At 40.2% G+C, this 22,183-nt stretch overlaps 2 protein-coding genes across 3 annotated transcripts; one reads left to right on the top strand and one right to left on the bottom strand.

Moving 5' to 3' along the window:
* Positions 1 to 890: 890 nt before the first annotated feature.
* On the bottom strand, positions 891 to 12,804 carry LOC149298151 (H(+)/Cl(-) exchange transporter 5-like). 2 transcript variants are annotated; one of them, XM_089487704.1, is made up of 12 exons: positions 12,660 to 12,804; positions 9,478 to 9,623; positions 8,362 to 8,461; positions 6,917 to 7,104; positions 6,441 to 6,563; positions 5,947 to 6,153; positions 5,396 to 5,476; positions 4,586 to 5,128; positions 3,604 to 3,790; positions 2,916 to 3,314; positions 1,598 to 1,814; positions 891 to 981 (listed from the first exon to the last, which is right to left on the bottom strand). In XM_089487704.1, the coding sequence occupies exons 1-12, from the start codon at positions 12,802 to 12,804 to the stop codon at positions 891 to 893; spliced, it is 2,427 nt and encodes an 808-aa protein (XP_089343830.1). The 2 variants fall into 2 exon arrangements, with proteins under 2 accessions (XP_089343830.1, XP_089343831.1); XM_089487705.1 differs by having other exon boundaries at positions 9,478 to 9,635; positions 12,644 to 12,704.
* Positions 12,805 to 16,301: 3,497 nt separating this feature from the next.
* LOC149298152 (NKAP-like protein) lies at positions 16,302 to 21,767 on the top strand. Its single transcript, XM_089487790.1, has 9 exons — positions 16,302 to 16,564; positions 17,472 to 17,552; positions 17,647 to 17,720; positions 19,667 to 19,735; positions 20,127 to 20,169; positions 20,266 to 20,381; positions 20,693 to 20,771; positions 21,226 to 21,375; positions 21,593 to 21,767. The coding sequence occupies exons 1-9, from the start codon at positions 16,302 to 16,304 to the stop codon at positions 21,765 to 21,767; spliced, it is 1,050 nt and encodes a 349-aa protein (XP_089343916.1).
* The last annotated feature ends 416 nt before the right edge of the window (positions 21,768 to 22,183 follow it).

The raw sequence follows: 22,183 nt of genomic DNA on the forward strand, positions 1-22,183 counted from the left end.
AACTCACCTGGATCTGCAGTAAAGAAGGCACTCGGATTATTTTTTTTCTTCAATCAAACCAGGATATCTCTCATGCTTTAAAAAATGTACTACCTTTTTATCAACACTACTTAAAAAATTGGAAATAAAGGCCTTTTTTTATTCTTTAATGGAATATAAGCCATCCAGAAATTTGGGGCCAAGTAGAATTAGAAAATTAATTCACTGTAACCTCAGCAAAACAAAAAATATACAGATTTACGGTAAGTTGATTACAGCTGTTGCATGTTTAAAAGCAATATTAATTTTTATTCAAAAGGCATGATTTTCTATCACATATTTGCTTAGCTACTTTTTTTTTTTTTTTAATCATTTCATTTAATTTAAGCATGGGCTTAACAGACTTCACTTTTGTTTAAGGGTCTTGCATGACAACTTCAATTTCTTTCGATTGTGTGTTGGCTAGTCAAAGCCCATAAGCAAAATATATTGATATTAAAATGGCCATCAGCTGATCTGTAAAAATTATTTTTATAGTTATTGAATTTATCCTTTAATTAAAGGTGCATTCTCTTATACAAACATGCATTGTTTTGTTTTATTTTCTGTTTCACCATTTTCTTTACAAGCATTTGTAATTTCAATTAAAGTACCTGCTCTATAGTCATACAACCAAAATTACGCCCTAGGCAAGGTTTGATGTGCAAAATTTGCTGCATAAGGAGTGGTGAAGGCAGAAAGATACATTTTAATTGATCTGTTTACATAGTCCTTTACCCCATTATTTTTGAGATCATCAAAGGTAAAGTGTCAGCAGCTCCATTATATGAAATGAGACACCATTCTTCACAGTCTGAAGGTGCAGGATAACGTGTATATGGCTTCAACAAGATCCATAGTTCATCCTAGATTTAGTTAAACAATATCGAGTCTGGATCTTGGTTGGCCATCTGTGCTATGTGCTTTAGGACATCCTTCTTTGTTATAATACCAAGCAATCTCCTGGAAAACAAAAGGAGATAACAAGTAATTTACAAAAAAAGTTTACATTTCCAAAGTACATTTTTCCAGGACAGCCAAACATACAGGGATCTTACAAAACCAAAACGCATGAACAGGGTCATAATGCAAAATTGTCAAATCTTTTGTTCTGTACTACCACCATGATCACATTTGAAAGCCATATTACACTAAGGCACACACTGTCAAACATTATGGACTACATTTGCTAAACCTAACTAACTAAAACTTGCTGGTTTTAAGATTGGAAATGCTCTCCAACAATGGCTGAGCTGGCCTTTGAAACTCATTAGTGAAAGCCTTAATATAAAAAGTCATTATATTGGGCCAACATGGCCACTAGGAAAAATGGTTCCTTTGACTAGCCATGATCATACCTTCAAAAAATGGCCTGCAGCAGTTTGTCATTTTCTCAAGAAACCTACAAAAATACTCTTGCTCCCTTACAAAAAAAGCCGACGGGGAATGTTAAGCCTGGACGGGTGGATGACCTAGTGATATTATACACTGCAATTTGCCACTAACAACATTACACACAATGCCCCATTCCATTGTGCTTTGGATCCATAGCCAGGCATTTGTAGACTTTTCTGCTCACCCATTGTGCGTCACCAGACACTGTCGTAGTCCAAGTTTTCGGAAAATGTCCACCACAATTTCCATTGGCGTTTGGTCTGTGATGGTAAAGGGACTGAGGTCCATAATAGTGCGAAGTTTCAGGCTGGGTGGAGAGCTTTGTGGCTGAGGTGGTGTGTGTTCTGTGAAGTAAATCTGAGAGGCACTCACTATGCCCTCCTGTTTTTTCCTGGCACTCTCTAAAAAAAACAAAACAAAAAAAAAACACAATAAGTAGAAATACAGACTGTATACTTAGATAATAGAAAGAAACAAAGTAGCAATGAATACTAAGATGGGCATCAAAGTGACCAATCCTATTACATTTGGGGCACAGTATAATAATGTCACAAAATTTGGAATAAAGTGCTTGTTTTTTGAGCATTAATGCCCTAACAGAAGTTCAGATTCCCCATTAATTTGGCGACACTGCAGGAAGCAGGGCCAGACTGGGGATAACTAAGCAGACCTGGCACTTTGAGGCCAGCGACAACACAAACACTTTTATACGTTTGCAGCATGTGGCACACCGCAGGACCCAATCTGCTGCTGGAAAGTAGTGACCCCTCTACTTTCACACATGTTCCACAAATGCCTTGTACCCCTAACAGTAGAAACATACAATAAAAAAGAAAACTTCCACTGCCTACCATCTACAAATAATTATTTTTTACAATGTTTCAGGTTTTTTTGTTTTTTTTTGTTTTTTTGTTTTTTTTACAGGAGCAGCTTCCCACGAAAGAAAAATTGAAAACAAAACTTAAAAATGGTTACAGTTTATCTATGAATAGGGTTCAAAACAAAGAAAACAGGGTTATCATATGGTAAAAAACAAAATTAATTCCTTAGGGTACGTAAAGAGAGTTACGAACAGCTTTACTTAATTGGCAACTGATTTTGAAACTATTCTCACTAAACCAGGGCTGGTGCAAGGATTTTTGCCACCCTAGGTAAAACATAATTTTGCCGCCCCCTGGCTCCACCCCCACAAGCCCCCCAACTGGCTGACTCGCTCCCACTCCTCCCCATAGTGACAGCAGCTTCTAATGAAGGGCCGCGCCCGCGCTTCTGATGAAGGGCCGCGGCCGCGCTTCTAATGAAGGGCCGTGGCCGGCTACTTTGCCTATAGGTGGCACTGACCCTGCACTAAACGAAACAAAAGGTCAATACAATGTTGTATAGATTACAGATTACTTAATGGAAAAACTGGTTAGACAGAAGACAAAACGACAGCACATTCTGCATACATGCTTAAAAAAATTAAAACAAAAAACCTTTGCCTTTTCTTCCTGGCTACATACCGATTGAGATGATCAGATCCCGTCTGAGGACAAAGCCCACTAGTCTTTGTGATTCTCTGGAAACCACTACTGGAAAGCCACTGTAGGTGGTTTCACTGATAAGTGCCTCAATATCCCCCACATTCATGCTGTCCTGAGTGATGACACTTAACGATGGGTCATTGCGTCTTGGACGCATTACATCCATAGCCAATGTCTTGTGGCTGAACTCTTCTTTGGCTTCCAAAAAGGGGTATCCATTTAGGCGGATGTGCGCATCATAGATGCTCTCACGTCCCAAGGCGTCTGCCACCCACTTGCTGGTCATCGCTGCAGCCATCAAAGGCACAATATATTCCAGACCACCGGTCAGTTCAAACATTATGACAACCAGTGACACAGTCATCCGTGTGGCTCCACCTGGACAAAAGGCAGAGCGCTCTGATTAAGCTTGAACACACAGAATATAATCACAATGCATGAAATTATATATATTTATTACACACACTATATGGACAAAAGCATTGGACCATATGCCCATTACACCAACAGAGACATTTAGGCAATTGCATTCTAAATACATAGAAGACACCAATATGCAATATATATAATATAATCTAAACATGTGCATAAAAGTAAAACTGTGTTTGCAATCGTGCAAAACAGTGCATAGAAATAGTACCCTAGGAGACTGATTCATTCCGCTTACCTAAACAAGCAGCTGCTCCTACCATCGCGTAGAGACCTGGCGTGACACAGTCCGCTCCTTGGTTACACCAGCCCTTGAAAATTGTCCAGTCATGATGGTAGAAAGCCAACTGTTCTACACTGACTCCCATGAGTCTTCCCATAATGGCACCCACAGCCATGCTGGGGATGAAAAGTCCAGATGGTACCTATTTATATAATAATAATAATAAATAAAAAGATATCACCAAAATAGGAGCAAGAAAGAGGAGCCCTACCGTTTGCAGACCCCAGGGAAATATCCTTAACCACTATATAGCTGGGTTCATTAGATCATTCCTGTGGCAAATATTTTGAAATACATTTGTGCAGCACTAACCAAAGACTAGAAGTGTCATAAAAATGTAAATCACTACTGCTAATAAGAAAAAAAAATACTTAAATGGACGCTCCAGCCATCATATGCAGAGTGTGCCCTTTAAATTAGTCCCCCATACATTTGCAAGTGGGAATATCATGTAACTTTACAGGGCCCTCTCAGCTATAATACCTATTCAACTGTCCCTTTAACGGCAATCTCTAATATGTAGCTCAAACAGCTAACAGACAACATTTTACATGATTAAAGAATAATTTCTTGCATGCTTGAGTAGCCGAAATATACCTGATTTCTTTGGTAACACCTAGCACATTGCAAAATAATAAAGATTGTTTGAATTTTCAGCGCAAAAAGGTACTAATGCAGGACTAATTAGGAAACGGCAAAGATTTAAAAAAATCATCCAGATATAATAGCATAGAAAAGTTAGTCTCACAGTTGAAGTGGTAGAGGCCAATACAGTGAGGGATAAAGCTATCCTGAATCCAAGACTTTACCAAGGACTGATCAAGGCTTTAGTCTTAGCAGGAAAAACAGGCATGGTATGTTGGGTAAGTGTCTTCTATTTTAGACAGTTACCTTTTGCTTTCTATCACACCCATCTCCCCAATATCCATGATCTCACCTTCATTCCAAAAGTGAAGATGGTGATTACTGCCTTGAAGATCAGTGCAAGAGAGAGCTGCCACAAAGCTGTATAAACCCCTTTGCCAGCTGAACGGTCAGGGAGGATTCCTCCATTTGTGATGTTGAAATCATTATTGTAATCACAAAGTTTTGATGTGTCGAGCAAACTACAGTCATTAAAAAGTTCAGATATCAGCTCACTAGAGCTCATCCGGGTATAGTCATTGGGAAAAGCCAAGAGAGCTGTAATACCTGTGACAACAAGTACTTCTATCACTGGATACCGACCCAATTTGGTCGTCTTTCGTCTTCTGCACCAGGCAATGTTGGATCGAATGAAGAAAGCACCCCAAAGTCCCCCGAAAATTCCCAGCAGGATAAATGGGATGAGCTCCAACAGGTGCCAAGGTGTATGAAATTCAACATAGAAGAGAACTAGGCGGCTATTACCAAAAGGGTTGATGGAGCGCAACGTGAAGGCTGCTACCAGGGCAGCGAAGAATGATCTCCACAGAGTCTTCAGTGGGAAGTAATAACTGACCTATGGGAAATAGGACAGTTAATTTGTTTGCTTGGATTAACCCTTTGAAACATTTTTTTAGATAAGTAATTAGATGGTATAAAAAAATAGCAAATATAGAACATTTATTTTATTGCAGTTTTTCACCTTTGTGTAAAGTTGTCACAAACACAGAAATATTTAGAAACAGGGATGGGGGGAAAACAATGACAAGAGCGATACATTTAGAAAGGCACATCGAATCTGTTTCGCAATCTCTTCCACCGGATTAAGAGAGAAATGCATTACCTCCTCCAGACTGAAAAGAACTCCTCCGATAGGGGCACCAAAAGCCACAGACACTCCAGCGGCAGCTGCAGCGGAGAGTACCTGTTATTTTAAAGATTGTAAATATCCGTTACCACTGAAATGTGATTTAGCCAGTAACAATTTTCAACTACCCAAGCAGGTTATTCTCTTTGAAGGAAGAGCTTGCACCGGGTGTGAGAGGGCATATCATGGGGAGCATGTGTGTGTGTGTGTTTGATAGTGATGTGTATGTCTTAACGTGTGTCATTTGATCAACCAAGCCATGTCTCAGTTTAGTTGAGTGTAGTATACGTGCAGCAGAGTGCGTTTAGGGTTGAGTGTGTGCCAGTATTGAAATTTCCCACCCCATTTTTAAACCCTGGATAGTGAACTACAAGCAAAATAGAGTAAACGAGATGCAAAGTTAGATTTAGAGGCTACACAATTCTCAGATAACAGGACCTCTGTATATAGCATGTAGCATCCCTGGTACAAAAGCCAATGACATGAAAAGACACAAAATTCAGATTTGGCCCATATGCCTTTCTTACCTCCCTTCTTTTGGCTTCATTCTTGCGGTACTTGGTGAAAAGATGGCACAAGATGTTCCCACAGCAACAGGCCACATGGACCAAAGGACCTTCCTTCCCCAGGCTGAGGCCAGAAGACACAGCCAGCCCCAGGGTCATAGTCTTAATTATCAGTGTCCATTTTCCCAGGTAACCACGGATTATAAATCCACTTAAAATGCTTTTAATCTGCAATATAAGTAATGCAGATTCATGTAATAAACAACACATGAAATCTAATTTCCAGCTTTTATTATTTTAAAACATGTAGTCTTTTGTGTGCTATTGTGGGCAGTTCGGGAATCGTACAATTATAGTGAGTATTGAATCGATCATTGAACATTATATTAAAAAATCTCCGCTGGTAAACATAAATTGTCGAAAATGAATGTAAAGAAATGTAAAACTGTCTTAATCCACAAAGGGCTAAATGGAAAATACCCGCAGTTGCTCAGTTAAACATTTAATGTACTTGCCTCAGGGATTCCGGATCCACATGCATATGGTGCAAAATTACGAACCAGCAACACAGAGAGGAGCGAGAAAAAAAGAGCCCACGCCACATACAAGAAGTAATTCAGGATGTAGGGAAAAGCACCCTGTCGGAAGAAAAAGAAATCTGGAATGTAAATTTAACCAATGATTATCAGAAAACCTTGTAAATATTAACGGACACTCCAGACAAGACATGCACTTTAATCAGTGGTGAGAATCGTTGGGCCATGGAAGAGGTGGGGAGCGCCAGAGCTGCAGCTTCTACCCAAAGTGCTTTTATATTTTGTTTTTCTTAAGGTATACATATTGCTGTAGAATTTCCACTCCTTCATTGGGCCACGATCAATATTTTTGTTAATTAGTTTTGGGGTTTTTTTTTTCCTTTCTTACACATCCACAAACATTTTATTTTGCAGCTAATATATAAACACCAACGAACAAAGACCGGATACATCACCTCAGACTGGCTGATCAGGAGCTGGGACCAGCTTCTCCACTCTGGACAGTTATTTGGGTCTTCAAAGGTCACATTGTCCGACTTCCAGCAGCACTGTTCATGATTGAACCAAAACCACTCCACACAAATGCCCTCTTTAAGGTCTGTCATCCAGTGAGAGGATATGTCAATCAAACCTGCCAAGGAACCTACAATTTCCAAAAAAGTTATATTATAATTAATTGATATATTTATTATACATAAACATACAGATCTTATTTGTTGTCATATTTTTATTTCATTGCCATAAACCTATTGATAAAGCATTTTAAAGATCTCCAGTTTCTTACTTGACAAAGGTGACACATCTAGGGACCCAACAACCAACCTCCTTCAACAAATGGTCTCCATATGTTTATGTTGTGTGTGTGGGTGAGTGTTAGTATGAGGGGCTGGGTGTGTGTGAGTGTTAGTACCTGGTCCTGGGTATGTGTCTAGTTGTGTGAGAGTATGTGTGTTAAGGTGAGTCTCAGTGTGTGTGTGTGTGTGTGACACGCATGTGTTTTGGTGCCAACATGTCAGCGTGTGTGTAAACTTGTCAGGATGTTTTGGGGTGTGCATGTGTTGGTGTCAACCTGTCGAAGGGGGGGTGGTGGCGCCAATGTGTCAGCGTGTGTGTGTGCCAAGAAGCGTTGGCATGAGAGTCAGTGACTGGGTTTGTGTTTAAATGTGTGTCTGTGTTAATATGTGTGTGTTGGAGTGAGTATGCAGCTGTGTATCACCTGTCTCTCTCCTTCATTCTTCTCCCCTTCTCACTCATCCCCCCTCCTTTACCTCTACTATTCCCTTCCCTCTTTCCTTTATCTCCTCTGGCCTCCCTCTTTTTTTCTTGTACCTCTCCTAATTTTTCTCTCTTCTCTTCCATCTAGTCTCCATTCTCTTTCTATCACTTCTTTTCTATTAACCCCTCTCTCCTCACTCGTTTTTCACCTTTTTTCCTCTCTGATGAACAAAATATGAAACCATTTTTGCTCTAAATAAGGCATCAGTCCTTGTCTAGGAAATGGCTCAGTAAAAAACCTGCTAAGTTCTTCCCATGCTCCTCGACTGCCATGCCGGCTGCATCTTTACCACACTGTTGGATCCAATATAGCTTTAAATAAACCCCCTTCCAAAGTACGCCTGAAAATTAGAACAAATCGTATGCACTCCTGTAGGGTCTCTGTTACAGCAACGGATCCCTCTGCAGATTTTAAACGCAACAGCACTCGGCAAGTGCCGTTACATATAAACAACCTGGGACACATGGGACAATACGCTGTCAACATATATCCAACAGGTTTACGTACTGGCCTAGTTATAGCTGTTACCCTGAGATAGCAACAGCCATAGATAGCCATGACTTGAGTAAGAGAGAGAGGAGGCCGATCTATTCTATACGGATCATTTTAGTTAAAGTAGCTTACCAGCAAAAAGGCCAATTAGCAGCATGAGCATCCATCCAGAGAAAGCGTCGCTGACACTGTGTAAGAGGGCCCATGTGGACTCTTTACTCTTACTCAGGATCTAAGATAAAGATCAAACCACAATTTAATACACAAGAAAGGGAAATGGCGAAATCACATATTGCAATGGGGAAAGTCAGACAAGAACAGCCTTCATTATATTTTGCTGTAACTGGACTAATCAATTCAAGAAATAAAGATCTGCACCGCATATCTTTTGGTTTCTAGTAGACTACAGCAGTGTTATTATCGTTTCCTCTATCACTAAAAAAAGAGAAGAATAAGAAAATATAAATGTTAAAAAGTAAAGCGCCCTTTTTGCATCCCGCGTGCACTCGCACCTGGCTAAGGGTGGCGGGAGTTGTAGTCCACACCAAAAAAAAGTCAGCCTTTATCAAAAAAATTAAAATCTTGGCTAGTGTTTATTGAGGAAAGCCAATTTAGAAGGTGGCTTAGAAATACGGTAAAATAAATGTATTTGGTGCAATATTTTAGAATATTTAATAATTTATAGCTGGTCAAAATAAGCTGACCCTTTAAAACAAAAAAGTGAATAATGTAGCAAAGGCATATTTTACTTATAGCAAGTGTTGCCATGGGATAAAACAAAGGGGGAAAAAAGCATTTCACTGTAATAGTCACTGCTACCGATTCAGAAAATGTAATGGTTAAGGAACAAGGGATTTCACATGAATTACGTATGAATGAGGTCCATTCACCGAAGGAGGCAGAAGAGTTTGCATGGGAGTTGTGGTTTTAATGCTCACTGCGTTATGAAGAGCAAATATTATTATCAAGTGTCTCCAGCGTTAAAGGGATGTTTACCTTGCATTATGAATAATCCAATGCGGAAGGAGACATCCGACTGACCGGACAATACATTATCCAGAGCCAGCCCAGATCATCCAACGGCAGGAGCTCACTGGCGTTCGCGCTTCATTACGTACAATGAAGTAGAGGAGCTGAAACCGCGACTCTCCTGCCAACTTTAGGTATCACGAATAAACCTCAAAGTCTATGAATGAATTATTATTAAAGGCGATTACATAAAAAAAGGATAGTTTATTGGACACTCACTTCTCTGTGCCTGTCTCTGTCTCTTGACTTCTCCCTCATCCAGTCTATTGTGTTAAAGTCCTCATATGTACCCACACCAGGTACGTCTAGGAAGTCCATGACTTTATTTGACCCGTTTACTCCATCTCCATTATATGATGCAAACCCTGCAGGAAAAAAAATATCTACAATAAACAAACATATGGCGTATTATGCATTTTGGGTTCAGTAGCCGATTTGTAGCTAATTGTACCAAATTACCTAAAGAGAGCAATCCATATACAGAATGGTTCATTTTCTGACAATGAAGATACTTTCAATACTCTTCAGTAGTATATACTCTTTACTTATACATGTCTGCGTTACACCAGACTACATCATAGTCATTCTGCTTTCCGTTAATAAATAAAATTGTGGAAAAAATAAAGTTTGCATATTAAAGAAAAATATTTAGAAACAAATAATAGCACAACCGAAATATTTATTATTTCTTTGTTTCAATCATTTTGAATATTTGCAACACTATCAATACAATCTACAACCTGCACATTTGCTACCAGCTTCCGCCAATTCCATATTTAAAAGTTCATTAAAGGAGGGATGTGCCCTGCAAACAAAATTCTCATTAAACATAAAATACTCAGCTTTTTGTAGTAATGTCGGTTACTATTAACAAAAAAAAGTTGTTCCAGTATATTTCGTAATCGGCAGACCTCGAGGCTGCCATTTTTGACAGTCGTGTCATATTTCAGGTGGCTTTCCTGCTCAAACACCACATTAAGCAGTTCTAACAAAGTCCGGCTGGGTGATTAACAACGAGCCATTCCATTGTTTACGCAAACAGTCTAATAAGGGTGTTTACTCTCCAAAGAGAAAGTGGGCATGAGAGTTTGCAGGAGGGCAATTTCAAGTCTTTGGCTTCATTATAGATTATGAAGGTCCACAGTCCACAGGGCCATTCAAATCTTATTGCTGGAGAAACTTGCCAGCTGGCTTCATAATGAATAGTGAAGGGAGCCGAAAAATCAGACTGCAATTATTTTACTTTTTCACAAGAAAATACTAAATTCTTTGTGTGCCCTTACTGTGTTCACAAGACGCCACTGAAAGTATGTCTCCAGCTATATATATATATATATATATATATATATATATATATATATATATATATATATAGTCATATGACCTTGGTTTATGTGGCTTCTGCCTCCCTCCCCTGGACCATATATACTGCTCTGTAATAAACTGTTTATAAACTCCCGCTGATTGCTCCAACATGTTTTTTCACTCACCTCTAATCCCTGTGAGGTCTCTAAATGAGCACAAGAGCAAACTTTATCTCACAAGGCCAAGTGATTTCCTGCTTGACCAAAGGTCTTTGTCTTGCCCGCCTCCTTTTTCTTGTTGCATTCACAACCCTTTGATTTTAGAGCAGATTTACTATCCGATTGCCTGTGAAAGCTGCCTCTTCCCATTTTCCTTGATCCGCTCATATAACGAGAGTACATTTTGATAGAAGGGATTGAGTCATTACATTTATGGTAGCCATAAGTGACCCTAAGAGGGGCAGCTTCTTTGTCTTGTTGTAGGTTAAAGAGATGAATTCTTGAAGCACTGCAGTCACTGGTAATGGTCTGGTTATATGTTACTTATTCACCAGCAGAAACGCAACAGTGGTCAGCAGAACGTATCATTGTTTAATGATTGCCTGTGAATGCATCTGATAGCTACGTGGACCCATACGCATTTGCCCCTCTCCCAACCCTCCACTAAACACAGTGCAGGATAAATCTCCCTGCAAGGGATATACTCACCTCCAGTCAACTCCAACACAAGCTCAGAGAAAGCTGGGGGACAGGAGTCTGTTCAGAGCTCAGTGTGCATGCGCAGAAAGCACGGCCATTGAATTTAATGCGAGCACTTCTCTGCCAGCTTCAAGCAGCCAATCAGATGCATTAGAGGAGATGGCTGCTGTCGCAGGGCAGCCTCCTCTAGATCAGGTAACAACTTAGTTTTTTTATATAAAATTGCATATTTAAGAAATCAGAGTACTTTAATATGTATTCTTTACAAGTGGCCTTGGGGACAGTAAACCGTCCTTTTCAGTTGTCGGAAAGATAAATCGAGCAAGACTTGTATTGGACTTTACGTCAGGAGTAGTCAAACTGTGTCCTCTGGCTGTCTTGTTACACCATATAAACTGGAGAATAATGGGCGCAGTAGACCATTGGAGGCTGGAGAGCCAAGTTTATTACGTCATATAATACAAATCTATTGCCCCTATAATGTTTATCTGTCGAAACAGCTACTCGATTCTCAAAACCGCCATTAATTAGCATCTACTATTCTATTCTACGCAATTGCATTAAAATAAACTGAAATGGAGAAAACATTAAAAAGGCAGAATTGTTTTAACAACATTTAACAAACCGTTATAATATAAAAATGTTTTGTACAATACCTTAAAAATGCCCATGCAGATGTAGTTAGTACTTGTAAGTATATATTTTACGTATCTTATACATGAACGTGTAGGTATTTAAGGAGTTGTGCAAAACATTTTTATTATTGTGTTTTCGTGCTGTGAGTAGGGGCCCATGATTTCGCTTTAGAGTTAATACTGTTACTACTGAAGGGTAATTAACCATTCTAGCGCCATTCGCTATAGTTGGTTTATTAATTGCCTCGGCTGGATCAAGTAAACACAAGTCTGAATTCAGATGCCTGCCTAAAATACGCAATGACGCGATTAACATTTACTGTGTACCCTAACGACATTTGTGCTTTTGTGACCTAGTTGAACATATTTTATACGACTGGCTTCCACTGGTTCCGCAGTCTCCTGGCCAAGGAACCGGCAGGATGACATTCCACCTAGCTTCTGGAGATCACCTACTCTACATATAGATAAAAAAAACCATTAATATTGTGTAAAAAAAAAATAATTACTTTTAACAAGCTCTATATGACAAGCCGGCAGAAAAGGGTCACAGATGAACTGGTGGTTTGTACCAGATTTACAAGATGCCACATGTTTAGAAATGTACCAAGGTGGTAAAACGACGAGCACACTGCTGGTATCAGTATTTAGAACTGTAAAGGACTATATGTAAGAATTAGAAGCCTGCTTTACATGAGTGTTATGGAAACAGTTATTTGAGCTTCATGCTCTGAAGAAGCATCACAAGGTGCCTCCCGGTTACCTGAAACCATCTCTTTGTCTATAGGAGGTACATCATCAGATGTGGTGAAATCAAGGGTGGCTTCAGTGATCTCAACCATATCCTCATCGCTCGTACTGCTGTCGAAACTATTAAGGCTGGAACGGCGGAACCCTTTGTTGTCCATCACCACTTTGTCCTGGAATAAACACAAAGGGAAAATAAGAGCCTTCAAGGGAACACCGAAACAGGCTGCTAGGACACTGTACTGATCTACCGCACAGCTGCCACGCAGAAGGTACCACAACACATCGAGCTTTCAACCGCCCCGCGCCTAAAACGCTTATAGGCTTTACAGCACTAGGACGTACTTTTTGCCAATTACATAACGTAACACGCTCCTAAAGCGGAAAGTGTGCTTCATTATTTCTTCTAAATCTGACACTGATTAACACAGCTAAAACCTGGCAGAATTAACACCACGTATTATTGCCTTTTAGAAGCATCCTGGTTAAAAATAATTTAAGATTAAGTTGACGCTTTAGCGTTAAAGGTTTTTTTCTTTAATTTGGAATCAGAGGAAGGAAACAGCGTTTACCGGTACGGCCAAAAACAGTGAAACAGCTTCGTGAAAAAGCAAAAGTTTAGAAATGAAAAAGATATATGGGATATTATAATAACGTTGCTGAAGTTCCTAGCCATGATCCTCTAAAGCAGAATTATAGCTCCATACACTTACTAACCGTGTTTACAGACGAACAAAAACACACAAAATGTATACGCATTTGAAACCCACCTCACAGGTAGAACTGTGGAAGCAGAGACTCTAAATGACTATTCTCACAATTAATGTGATTGTTTCTATTCACGTTCCTTGTTGGAAGCTGTCCCATTACATACTGCCCATGACATGCGTGTGCCGTCTGCTGGATAGCAGCTACCACACACGTTTTGCTTGCCTGGTGCGCCCGATGACGTACATCAGGAGATGAGCCTTGGGATGGCGAGGCTCTATAGGATCTGGACTGTCACCAGGATAACAGCTACAGGTATATAGCCAGTGGTCATACACGCTGTCTTAGGGTATGGGGACGTCTGTAGTCCCGTACTCCCCGACAGATCAGATATCTGTATTAGGGCACACAATACATAGATTTGGGTTATTGTGTTGTATATGGGTTCTCAGCGAAGGTCATGGCCAGAAACTGCATGTCACTACCTTAACAGCTGCTGTATCATACAACTCCCATCACGAGAACCCAGACGCTGGTCAGGGACAATCGCAGCAAATGGAGCAAACAGAGGTATTAAACAGGCCAAGGACAAGCTTCCCCCTAACACAGACCACTAGCATTTCCTCCACAGTCTGTGTGCCAGGAGATATATATATATATATATATATATATATATATATATATATATATCACACATACATACATACATAAATATATAATCAAGGGTTGGTAAAGAACTCAACAAAAATACAGATGATGCCCCCTGATGACACTAGAGGGGCATTCACCCAAAACCTATTTAAAGCCCAAGCCCCAATTTACTTACTAGATATGCATTAAATCAAAGCATTTATTTGTTTAGACTCGGTGTTTACTCGGAGTCTCCATCAGCTGGTTTCCGTACAGGTGCAGATCATCCTGTGTAACCCGGAACTGCAAACTACACCGCTATCTGACAACGTTACCACAAATGGCATTACCACAAATGGCATCTATTTCCAAAGTGAATATTCTATATGTTTAACTGAGTGACATTTTATTTCACAGCTGCGGTAATTTAGTAGACACTCGCCACTCTACTATCTTCAAGCGAACACTCACCAATGCGCATGCACTTCCGACGGACGAGCAAAGGAACGGGATGATTCGCCATAGACGCGAACGCGCAGGCCGTACTAGTACGCATGCGCCAACCTGGCACTTTTCGGCAAATGAAAAGCGGGCAAAAATACAAACTGCGCATGCGGCACAAACACTCATCTCCTGATGCAAGTATCGGTCTATTATGCAACATCCTGGTTCGTTCTTGGAAACAAAACACCTCTTGTGCAGAACATCTCTCTAAAAATTACCGTGAACGCCTTGCACGTCTCGCTGCAGTTTCTGTATCGTTGCTTAATATATTCTAAACCCTCATCTCGGTTTGTTACATTTATTCTATATTAACACACCGTGACAGACCCGAATCTGCCTTATACTACTTTCCCAGCGGCAATTATCCCGCTGATCGCTATATTTATGTCACTCACCCCTAATCTCTTTAACGTCTCCAAATGTCTCCATGAGAGCAAGTTGTATCTTTTGCTCATGAGGCCAAATGACTTCGCACTCAGTGAGAGGTGTCTGTCTCGCCCGACTCCTATATGCTTTTATGACCCTTCAGTCACTGCTATAAAAAAAAAAATCTGTTCTCATTGTCATTTCCGTGATTGCTCTTACTTCCCATTTCCATGGATCTGTGATATAAACTTTTTTTGCCAGATTCGCGGCTAGTTATCTCCGTTTATCTGTTGTACGGTGTTGTGGAATATGACGGTGCTATATACACCAATAAATAACGTTAAAGGTGTTTGGGTCAATTAATCACATCAACCACAACAGCGGCATCTTTACAGTATTATTAGGGAACATAAAATTCATAAAAACAGCACATTTTTACAACTTTAAGTGCTAATGGTCCGCTGATCTGTTACTTATAAAACATTCCTATACTCTTTGGGAGTCTACTCTTCCGCTGTGGTCTTTGCTTACTTGTTCAATGTTGGATCGCTATTTTATTTTCTTTTTATAGTGAAGCTCTGCACCGCGTGCTCCCTTAAAATGTGCTGGTTTTATAGATTTTTCATTATTATTTAATCTGAAATCAGAGGAAGGAAACAGGTTTTTCTGGCTTGCTCCGAAATGCTGAAGTGGCTTTTAGGAGATAGCAAAGACCCAGATAGCCTCGCCGAGTAACAACGTACGGTATACTACGGTACTTTATGAGAGCGTAACGTGCATTCTTTCAAAGGATACAAAAATACTGTCCAAGCCATAGGAAGTAGCAGCAGCTCCCCACCTTTTTTGGGGTCCGACAATCCTTGCCGCTGATTGGCTGCTATTCAGTGCCAGCGCTAGAGCTGACTGGCCTTATGTATATCACCTCAGGTGGGGAAACGATTAACACCCCCCATCTATCTGCGGGGTGCAGTTATCATATACATTAAAGTGCATATTACAGTTGGATTGTATCTTCACATAACATTAGCAATGTTATATTACCATCATTAGTTGTGGGACTAAGGGGTTACAGTTTGTCAGAAATAAGTATATATTTATATAAATATATATATTCATAAAACCATTGTCATATATCTATATATATAGATATATATTACAGTTTCCGGGACCTTATTTAGAGGAGAATAAGACTGAACAATGTGTGTCTGCGATGCCCCCTCTGGTTTTGGCGGATGTACTGTGCATTCATTCGGCTTTACAGTTCTACTCTTCCCTGCGTGCTTAAGTGTGCCAGTAACAATGATGGCCGCCACGTTTTCAAGTTAGCACGTGATATATACAGGATGTTACTTTATTACGACAAAAAAGTGCGTCGCTTTCTATGGGTTTCTAGGTATACAACTTCCGGTTAGCTTGTTGGTAGATAGTTGAGTAGGGGATGGTGTAAAGCATGCCGCCGGTTTATCGTCCGAGGAGCCGGAGCTCCAGTGCTTCTCCAAGGAGGAAGCGCTACGGGACTGTCAACAGATCTCCAGATAAGCAACCACGGAGATCCAGATCTCGCGAGCGGGCCCATGCAAATGGTCACCGCCGGAGCCGTTCCAGGGACCGGGTTTCCTCAAGCAGACCTAACCACGTAAAGCAAAGGGATGATTACTACGAGAAGGAAAAAGAGGAGATGCTGAGGCAAAGACAGGAAGCCTTTATCGCGAGGTATGGAGCCATTTCCATGTCTGTGGGGATTCTGCGCTTGTAACTCCTTGGCTCACTCCCTTTAATGGCAGCCAATACTTCAAAATATTATGCTCATCACCGACCTCTTCTTCTTCTCCTCCATCTTTCTCCTACACACATTCTTACCGCACCAGCCATTGTGTTGCTAGGACACACGTACTTCTCATTATGCTGAGTCCCAGCTGTGATGGCATGCATCTACTTCCGGTAGAGCAGCACTTTACATGTGCTGGGCAGGAATATTAAAACTCAACAAACAATGACATACGTGGTCATCCTCCCTTTTTGTCTGTTGCGGTAGAATATGAGGGTAAATACGAGTTTTTGAATGAGGGCTGGTTATCTTTGGTAGTCCGTCTTGTTCTGCGTCCTCTTAACTTGATGGTACTGGCTCAGTTTGTGTTTCTTCCTGTATAATTATTGCTTTATTAAAATTAGAATTTCTCGCTTTCATTTCTACGTTTAGCTAGGAATTAGCGTCATTTCCTTTTTTTAGGGTGCTGGACAGATGTGAGTGTTATGGTGCAGCCACTGAAAGAAACTGCCCTGAGTGTTTCTCAGTGCCTTGTTTTTTGTAGGTAATTCGTTAAGCCCTGCTTTAATTAATAAGTTAATTTCTATTCTGTTATGTAAACAATTTTGGTTTTGTAACTGTAGAAATAAAATAAATGTAACTGTGTGGTATGTATTTTTGAGAAGACCTGCCTCAATGTGCCAGTAGACATGGCCTGGCCATGTTGGCGTGTTGCCATGGTCTTTATCATGTGTCACCTTCTCAAAAATAAATTACTGACCCAGTAAGGTTTTCCTTATACCATATAGTTGGGCAATTTGGTTCTCTAATCTGCTTCCCATTTTAAAAAGATTTCATTTTTAATTTTTTCAGACGTTTAAATGAGCGAGAGAGGATCGGAGAGCTTGGAGCCCCAGAAGTTTGGGGTCTTTCACCAAAAGTTCCGGAACCTGAGTATGTTCTTCTCCACTTTATCTAGTAATAAACAATTATTGAGCAAAACAACTGTTTTATAACAAGCTATCATTTTCATTCTTCTAAAATGAAGCTCCGATGAACACACTCCTGTGGAAGAGGAGGAAAAAGCCAAACAGAGCAGCAGTTCAGATTCCTCTCCAGAAGGTAAAATGATTGTTTTATGGAAACAGATCTATCAATAGTTAATGTCTAATGGACAGTATTAAAATGTCATTTTAGTTGTTGGAGCTTTACTTTGTAGCTTCGGCATTTTAGGAAGGTTAATTGTTATTTTTTCAGAAAGTATTAAATGCATATTAAAGTACTTAAGTATTCTAACATGTATTCTGTATGGGTGGGCCTGTATAGGACATACATTTCAAAAGTCACAAACCATGACTGGTTATTTTCTGGAATTACAATTTAAAAAAAAAAAAAGCACAATGTCACTTGTATAGAGGTGAAGGTTACTTTGGGCAAGTAGTTAGCTGCAGTGACTGAGATAAAGTCTGCCTGGAAGCAGCAAGGATTACTATGCAACAAAGCGACTACTAAAAAGTTGGTGAGGCCTGCGTTTTGTAAAGTTTAGACCCTGAGTATTAGGGACATCTATGTTAGAGTTTAGATGAGCTAGAATTTTGTTTCTAGGAATTCTGGGATTTATGCTTATGTTTACTGGTGGATTATCCAGTAAGCAGTGGCTTACCATTAATTCACAAAGTCTGTGCCTTTTAATACCCTAGAGCAGGGGCGTCCAACCTGCAGCCCTCCAGCTGCTGCAGGACTACATCTCCTATCTTCCTCAGCCAGCCCCTGGAGATGTAGTCCTGCAGCAGCTGGAGGGCTGCAGGTTGGACGCCTGTGCCCTAGAGGACCGTGCTGTTTGCAAGGACGTGGTACATTGTGTGAGTGCAGGATCACACTGTGTGTGTGTGTGTGTGTGTGTGTATATATATAATATACCGTATTAGTTCGATTATAAGACGACCCCCCAAAATCTGAATATTAACTTAGGAAAAAAAGAAAAACCTGAATATAAGACGACCCTAAAAGAAAAAAGTTTTACCAGTAAATGTTAATTCATGTAAACTATTTTTTTAAATAAAAGCTATGATTGAGAAAAATATTTTTTTTTGTTTTTATTTCCTTGTATTTTCCAACCTGTCCCCCAGTTACGCACATCTGCCCCCAGGCTTGCCACACCAATATGGCACTGTGGCCCATGATATGCCTTTTAACCCTCTATATGCCACTGTGCCCCATGGTATGTCTTTTGACCCCCCTATGTGCCACTCTGCCTCCAGAAATGCCTTATACCCCTATATGCCACTCTGGCACTTAGGGGGTTAAAAGGCATATTATGGGGCAGAGTGGCATATAGGGAGGTATAAGGCATTTCAGGAGGCAGAGTGGCGTTAAGGGGGCATTTAATAGAGCACTCTGCCTCCTGAAATGCCTTATACCTCCCTATATGCCACTCTGCCCCATAATATGCCTTTTAACCCCCTAAGTGCCAGAGTGGCATATAGGGGTATAAGGCATTCCAGAAATGCCCTATGCCCCCATTTAACGCACACACGCATACACACACACTTCCAATTTCCTGCTGTATTGCCGGGGCAGTGGGTTGACGTCTCCTTCCACTGCAGCCGGAAGGAGGTGGAGTTGGCAGCGGGGGTTTGTCTGCGTCCGTCGCGGATACCTTCCCCGGCTGTCGCACCGGTGCGGGGAACTCTGATCTCTGACAGTCGGGGAAGGTATCCGCGACGGACGCAGACAACCCCCGCTGCTAGCCACACCTCCTTCCCGCTGCAGCGGACGTTGTCTACGCGGATCGTGTAGACGTCAACCCGCTGCCCCGGCAATACAGCAGGAAGCACCGGTAAGTGGGGCGGGGGGGGGAGACAGGAGGATCCAGGTCCCCTGCAGCGGTGCGGGGGATCTGGATCTTAGTCTCATAATCAGACCTCTATTTGAGGTCTGATTAGAAGACGACCCCGATTAGAAGACGAGGGGTATTTTTCAGAGCATTTGCTCTGAAAAAAACCTCGTCTTATAATCGAGCAAATACGGTATATTAAACACATCAACTTATTTTTGTCATCTTGTAGAAAGGAAGAAGAAAAAGAAAAAAAAGAAGAAATCATCCAAAAAGAAGCACAGAAAACACTCAGAAGATAGCGACAGCTCCACCGAGTCAGAAAACAGTGGTAAGTTATTAGCGCTTGTTCGGCTGTTTGTTTTGTTAATATTAAAATGAGATTTCAGTTGTGTGATAGTTATGTTCTCCTGTATGCCAACCAGTCTGTGTACTTGTTTTTCTAATTTTCTGATCTGTCATAGTTTTAGCATATTGGTACCTGAACTATAGAGAGTCAACTTAGTCCTTCTTACAGAATCCTTCTTCGTAACATATAATAACGTTAAAATAAATGTGGAGTTTATAATTTACGATATACAAATATCTTTCATGAGGTTTACCAGGTATCTGGTGGGTTTTTTCCCGTTTTTAAATGTAGAAAAAAATGTTTTGACCATTTATATCCTAAACATCTCGTTTTGTAGATGAAGATAGTAAAAAGAAATCAAAGAAAAGGAAGAAAAAGCACAGAAAGTAAGCGACTATTTAAATCAGGTTCTTCGCTGTACATTTTATTGGTTAAAAGTTGCCAAAACACAACTCATTATCAAAACATTATCTTCATTACAGAAAGAAATCTAAGAAGAAGAAAAGCAAGAAGACGAGAAAAGAAACCAGCGAATCAAGCAGTGAAGAATCCAGTGATGAACAGATGGAGGAAGGGGGAGAATGGGTTGAAAGAAAAAGTATGCATTGGAATTGGGCAACCTTCTTTTGATAAATCTGTGTCTTGAGACAGTTCACTTGGCCAATGCCTGTTGGGGCAATTAACGTGTGGTGTTTTTTTTCAATTCCAAAATGTCTTAAATGAACAACCTACTTGCACATCTAAGTGTCATTTTCTGACATGCCTTACTTTGCATGTGGGGTTTTGGGGTCCATGCCAAAAAGACTGACTTGCACTTATTTAGTTTGTCTCTTGTACACAAGAATATTTCATCTACACCATACGGTTTACTGTTTTAGAGTAAATGTTTTCTGTTTGTGTGCCTCACAGAAATTGACGCAGATGACTCTGGTTTTGTGGGTCCTGAGGCTCCAATTACACACCTATCACAAGATGATAAACCCCTAAAGTAAGTAGCCTATTGATTAGTGAAGGTTATGCATACATCGCAATTGTGGTCAAAGTGGCGTCTGTTGTTATGGTGACTGCACCACACAGTTTTTTTTATATCATAAAAAAAAATCATTGAAATACATTTTCAAGCTGCTGGATACGTGGTACACGGTAGAACTTTTCACGGTAGAGTTTTCTAATAACGTTGCTGTATACACAGGGACCCAAATAAAATCAGCCATGATTCAATGCATATGTTTTGTTCTTACACACTCCTGTTTGTACAAAATCATTGCACCTTCTCCCTGAAGCTGATTTTAATGTTTTTTTCATAATTTACCATTGCTCAATGTATTTACTAGAGCACGCAGTGACGATTCAGACTCCGCTTAAATCATTTGTAAAACAGAACTACCCTTCAATTGTACTTACATTACCTGTGTGCGTTAAAACATTTCTCCCTCTTAAAGCTACGGACATGCTCTGTTGCCTGGTGAAGGTGCAGCCATGGCAGAGTATGTGAAGGCTGGAAAGCGTATCCCAAGAAGAGGAGAAATTGGTTTAACCAGTGACGAGATTGCATCATTTGAGAAGTCTGGCTATGTGATGAGTGGTAGCAGGTATGTATTAGATGCCAACCTCTGGCTTTTGAAGTCTTTGATCTAGAATATGGGCAGACTGGTGAATCTCTGTAATACAAGTACATGAGTCTTAACATATTTAAACGTAAGTTAGTGAAACATTTTCAAACAAATTCTATATGAGATTTTAAGCAGGACGTTAAATGTGTTTCCACTTTCAAATTTATAAAAAGCTAAATGATGTATTTCTGTTTAGACATCGACGTATGGAGGCTGTGCGTCTGCGTAAGGAGAACCAGATTTATAGCGCAGATGAAAAGAGAGCCTTGGCTTCCTTCAACCAAGAGGAGAGGAGCAAACGGGAAAACAAGATCTTATCCAGCTTCCGGGAGATGGTTTACAGAAAGACCAAAGGGAAGGAAGAAAAATAGGCATTGAGACATAATCGGCTTATACATCCTAGTATGGAGCATTGAGTAAGATGATTCCTCTAAGAAAAAAAAAATTTACTGATTTGTAATTGGTTTTAGCTTTTAGGGGTTGGGGGGGTGCAAGGTCTTAAACATACTACATCACCACTCTAGAGCAGTCGAGTAGAAGATTTCATTAAGTAATATGTTGTAAGAATATCTGCTGTTAATACTGTAAATATTTGGTGAAAATAAACTTTTTAATAAACTGCATTATTCATCTTAGTAATTCTTTATTTTTTGCAAGTTAAAGAGAAAACACATGGAACAAATTCATATCACCGTGACAGCTTCAGACACACAAAACCTGCAAGCAACATAATAGAGGAGTCCAAAGCCCTCCCAACGTCAAACGGCAAGCTCCAACAAAACAGACA

The sequence above is a fragment of the Sceloporus occidentalis genome, unplaced genomic scaffold (assembly GCF_023333645.1).
Source record: "Sceloporus occidentalis isolate IW3139 unplaced genomic scaffold, rSceOcc1.0.p SCAF_34, whole genome shotgun sequence".
NCBI classification, from domain to species: domain Eukaryota; kingdom Metazoa; phylum Chordata; class Lepidosauria; order Squamata; family Phrynosomatidae; genus Sceloporus; species Sceloporus occidentalis.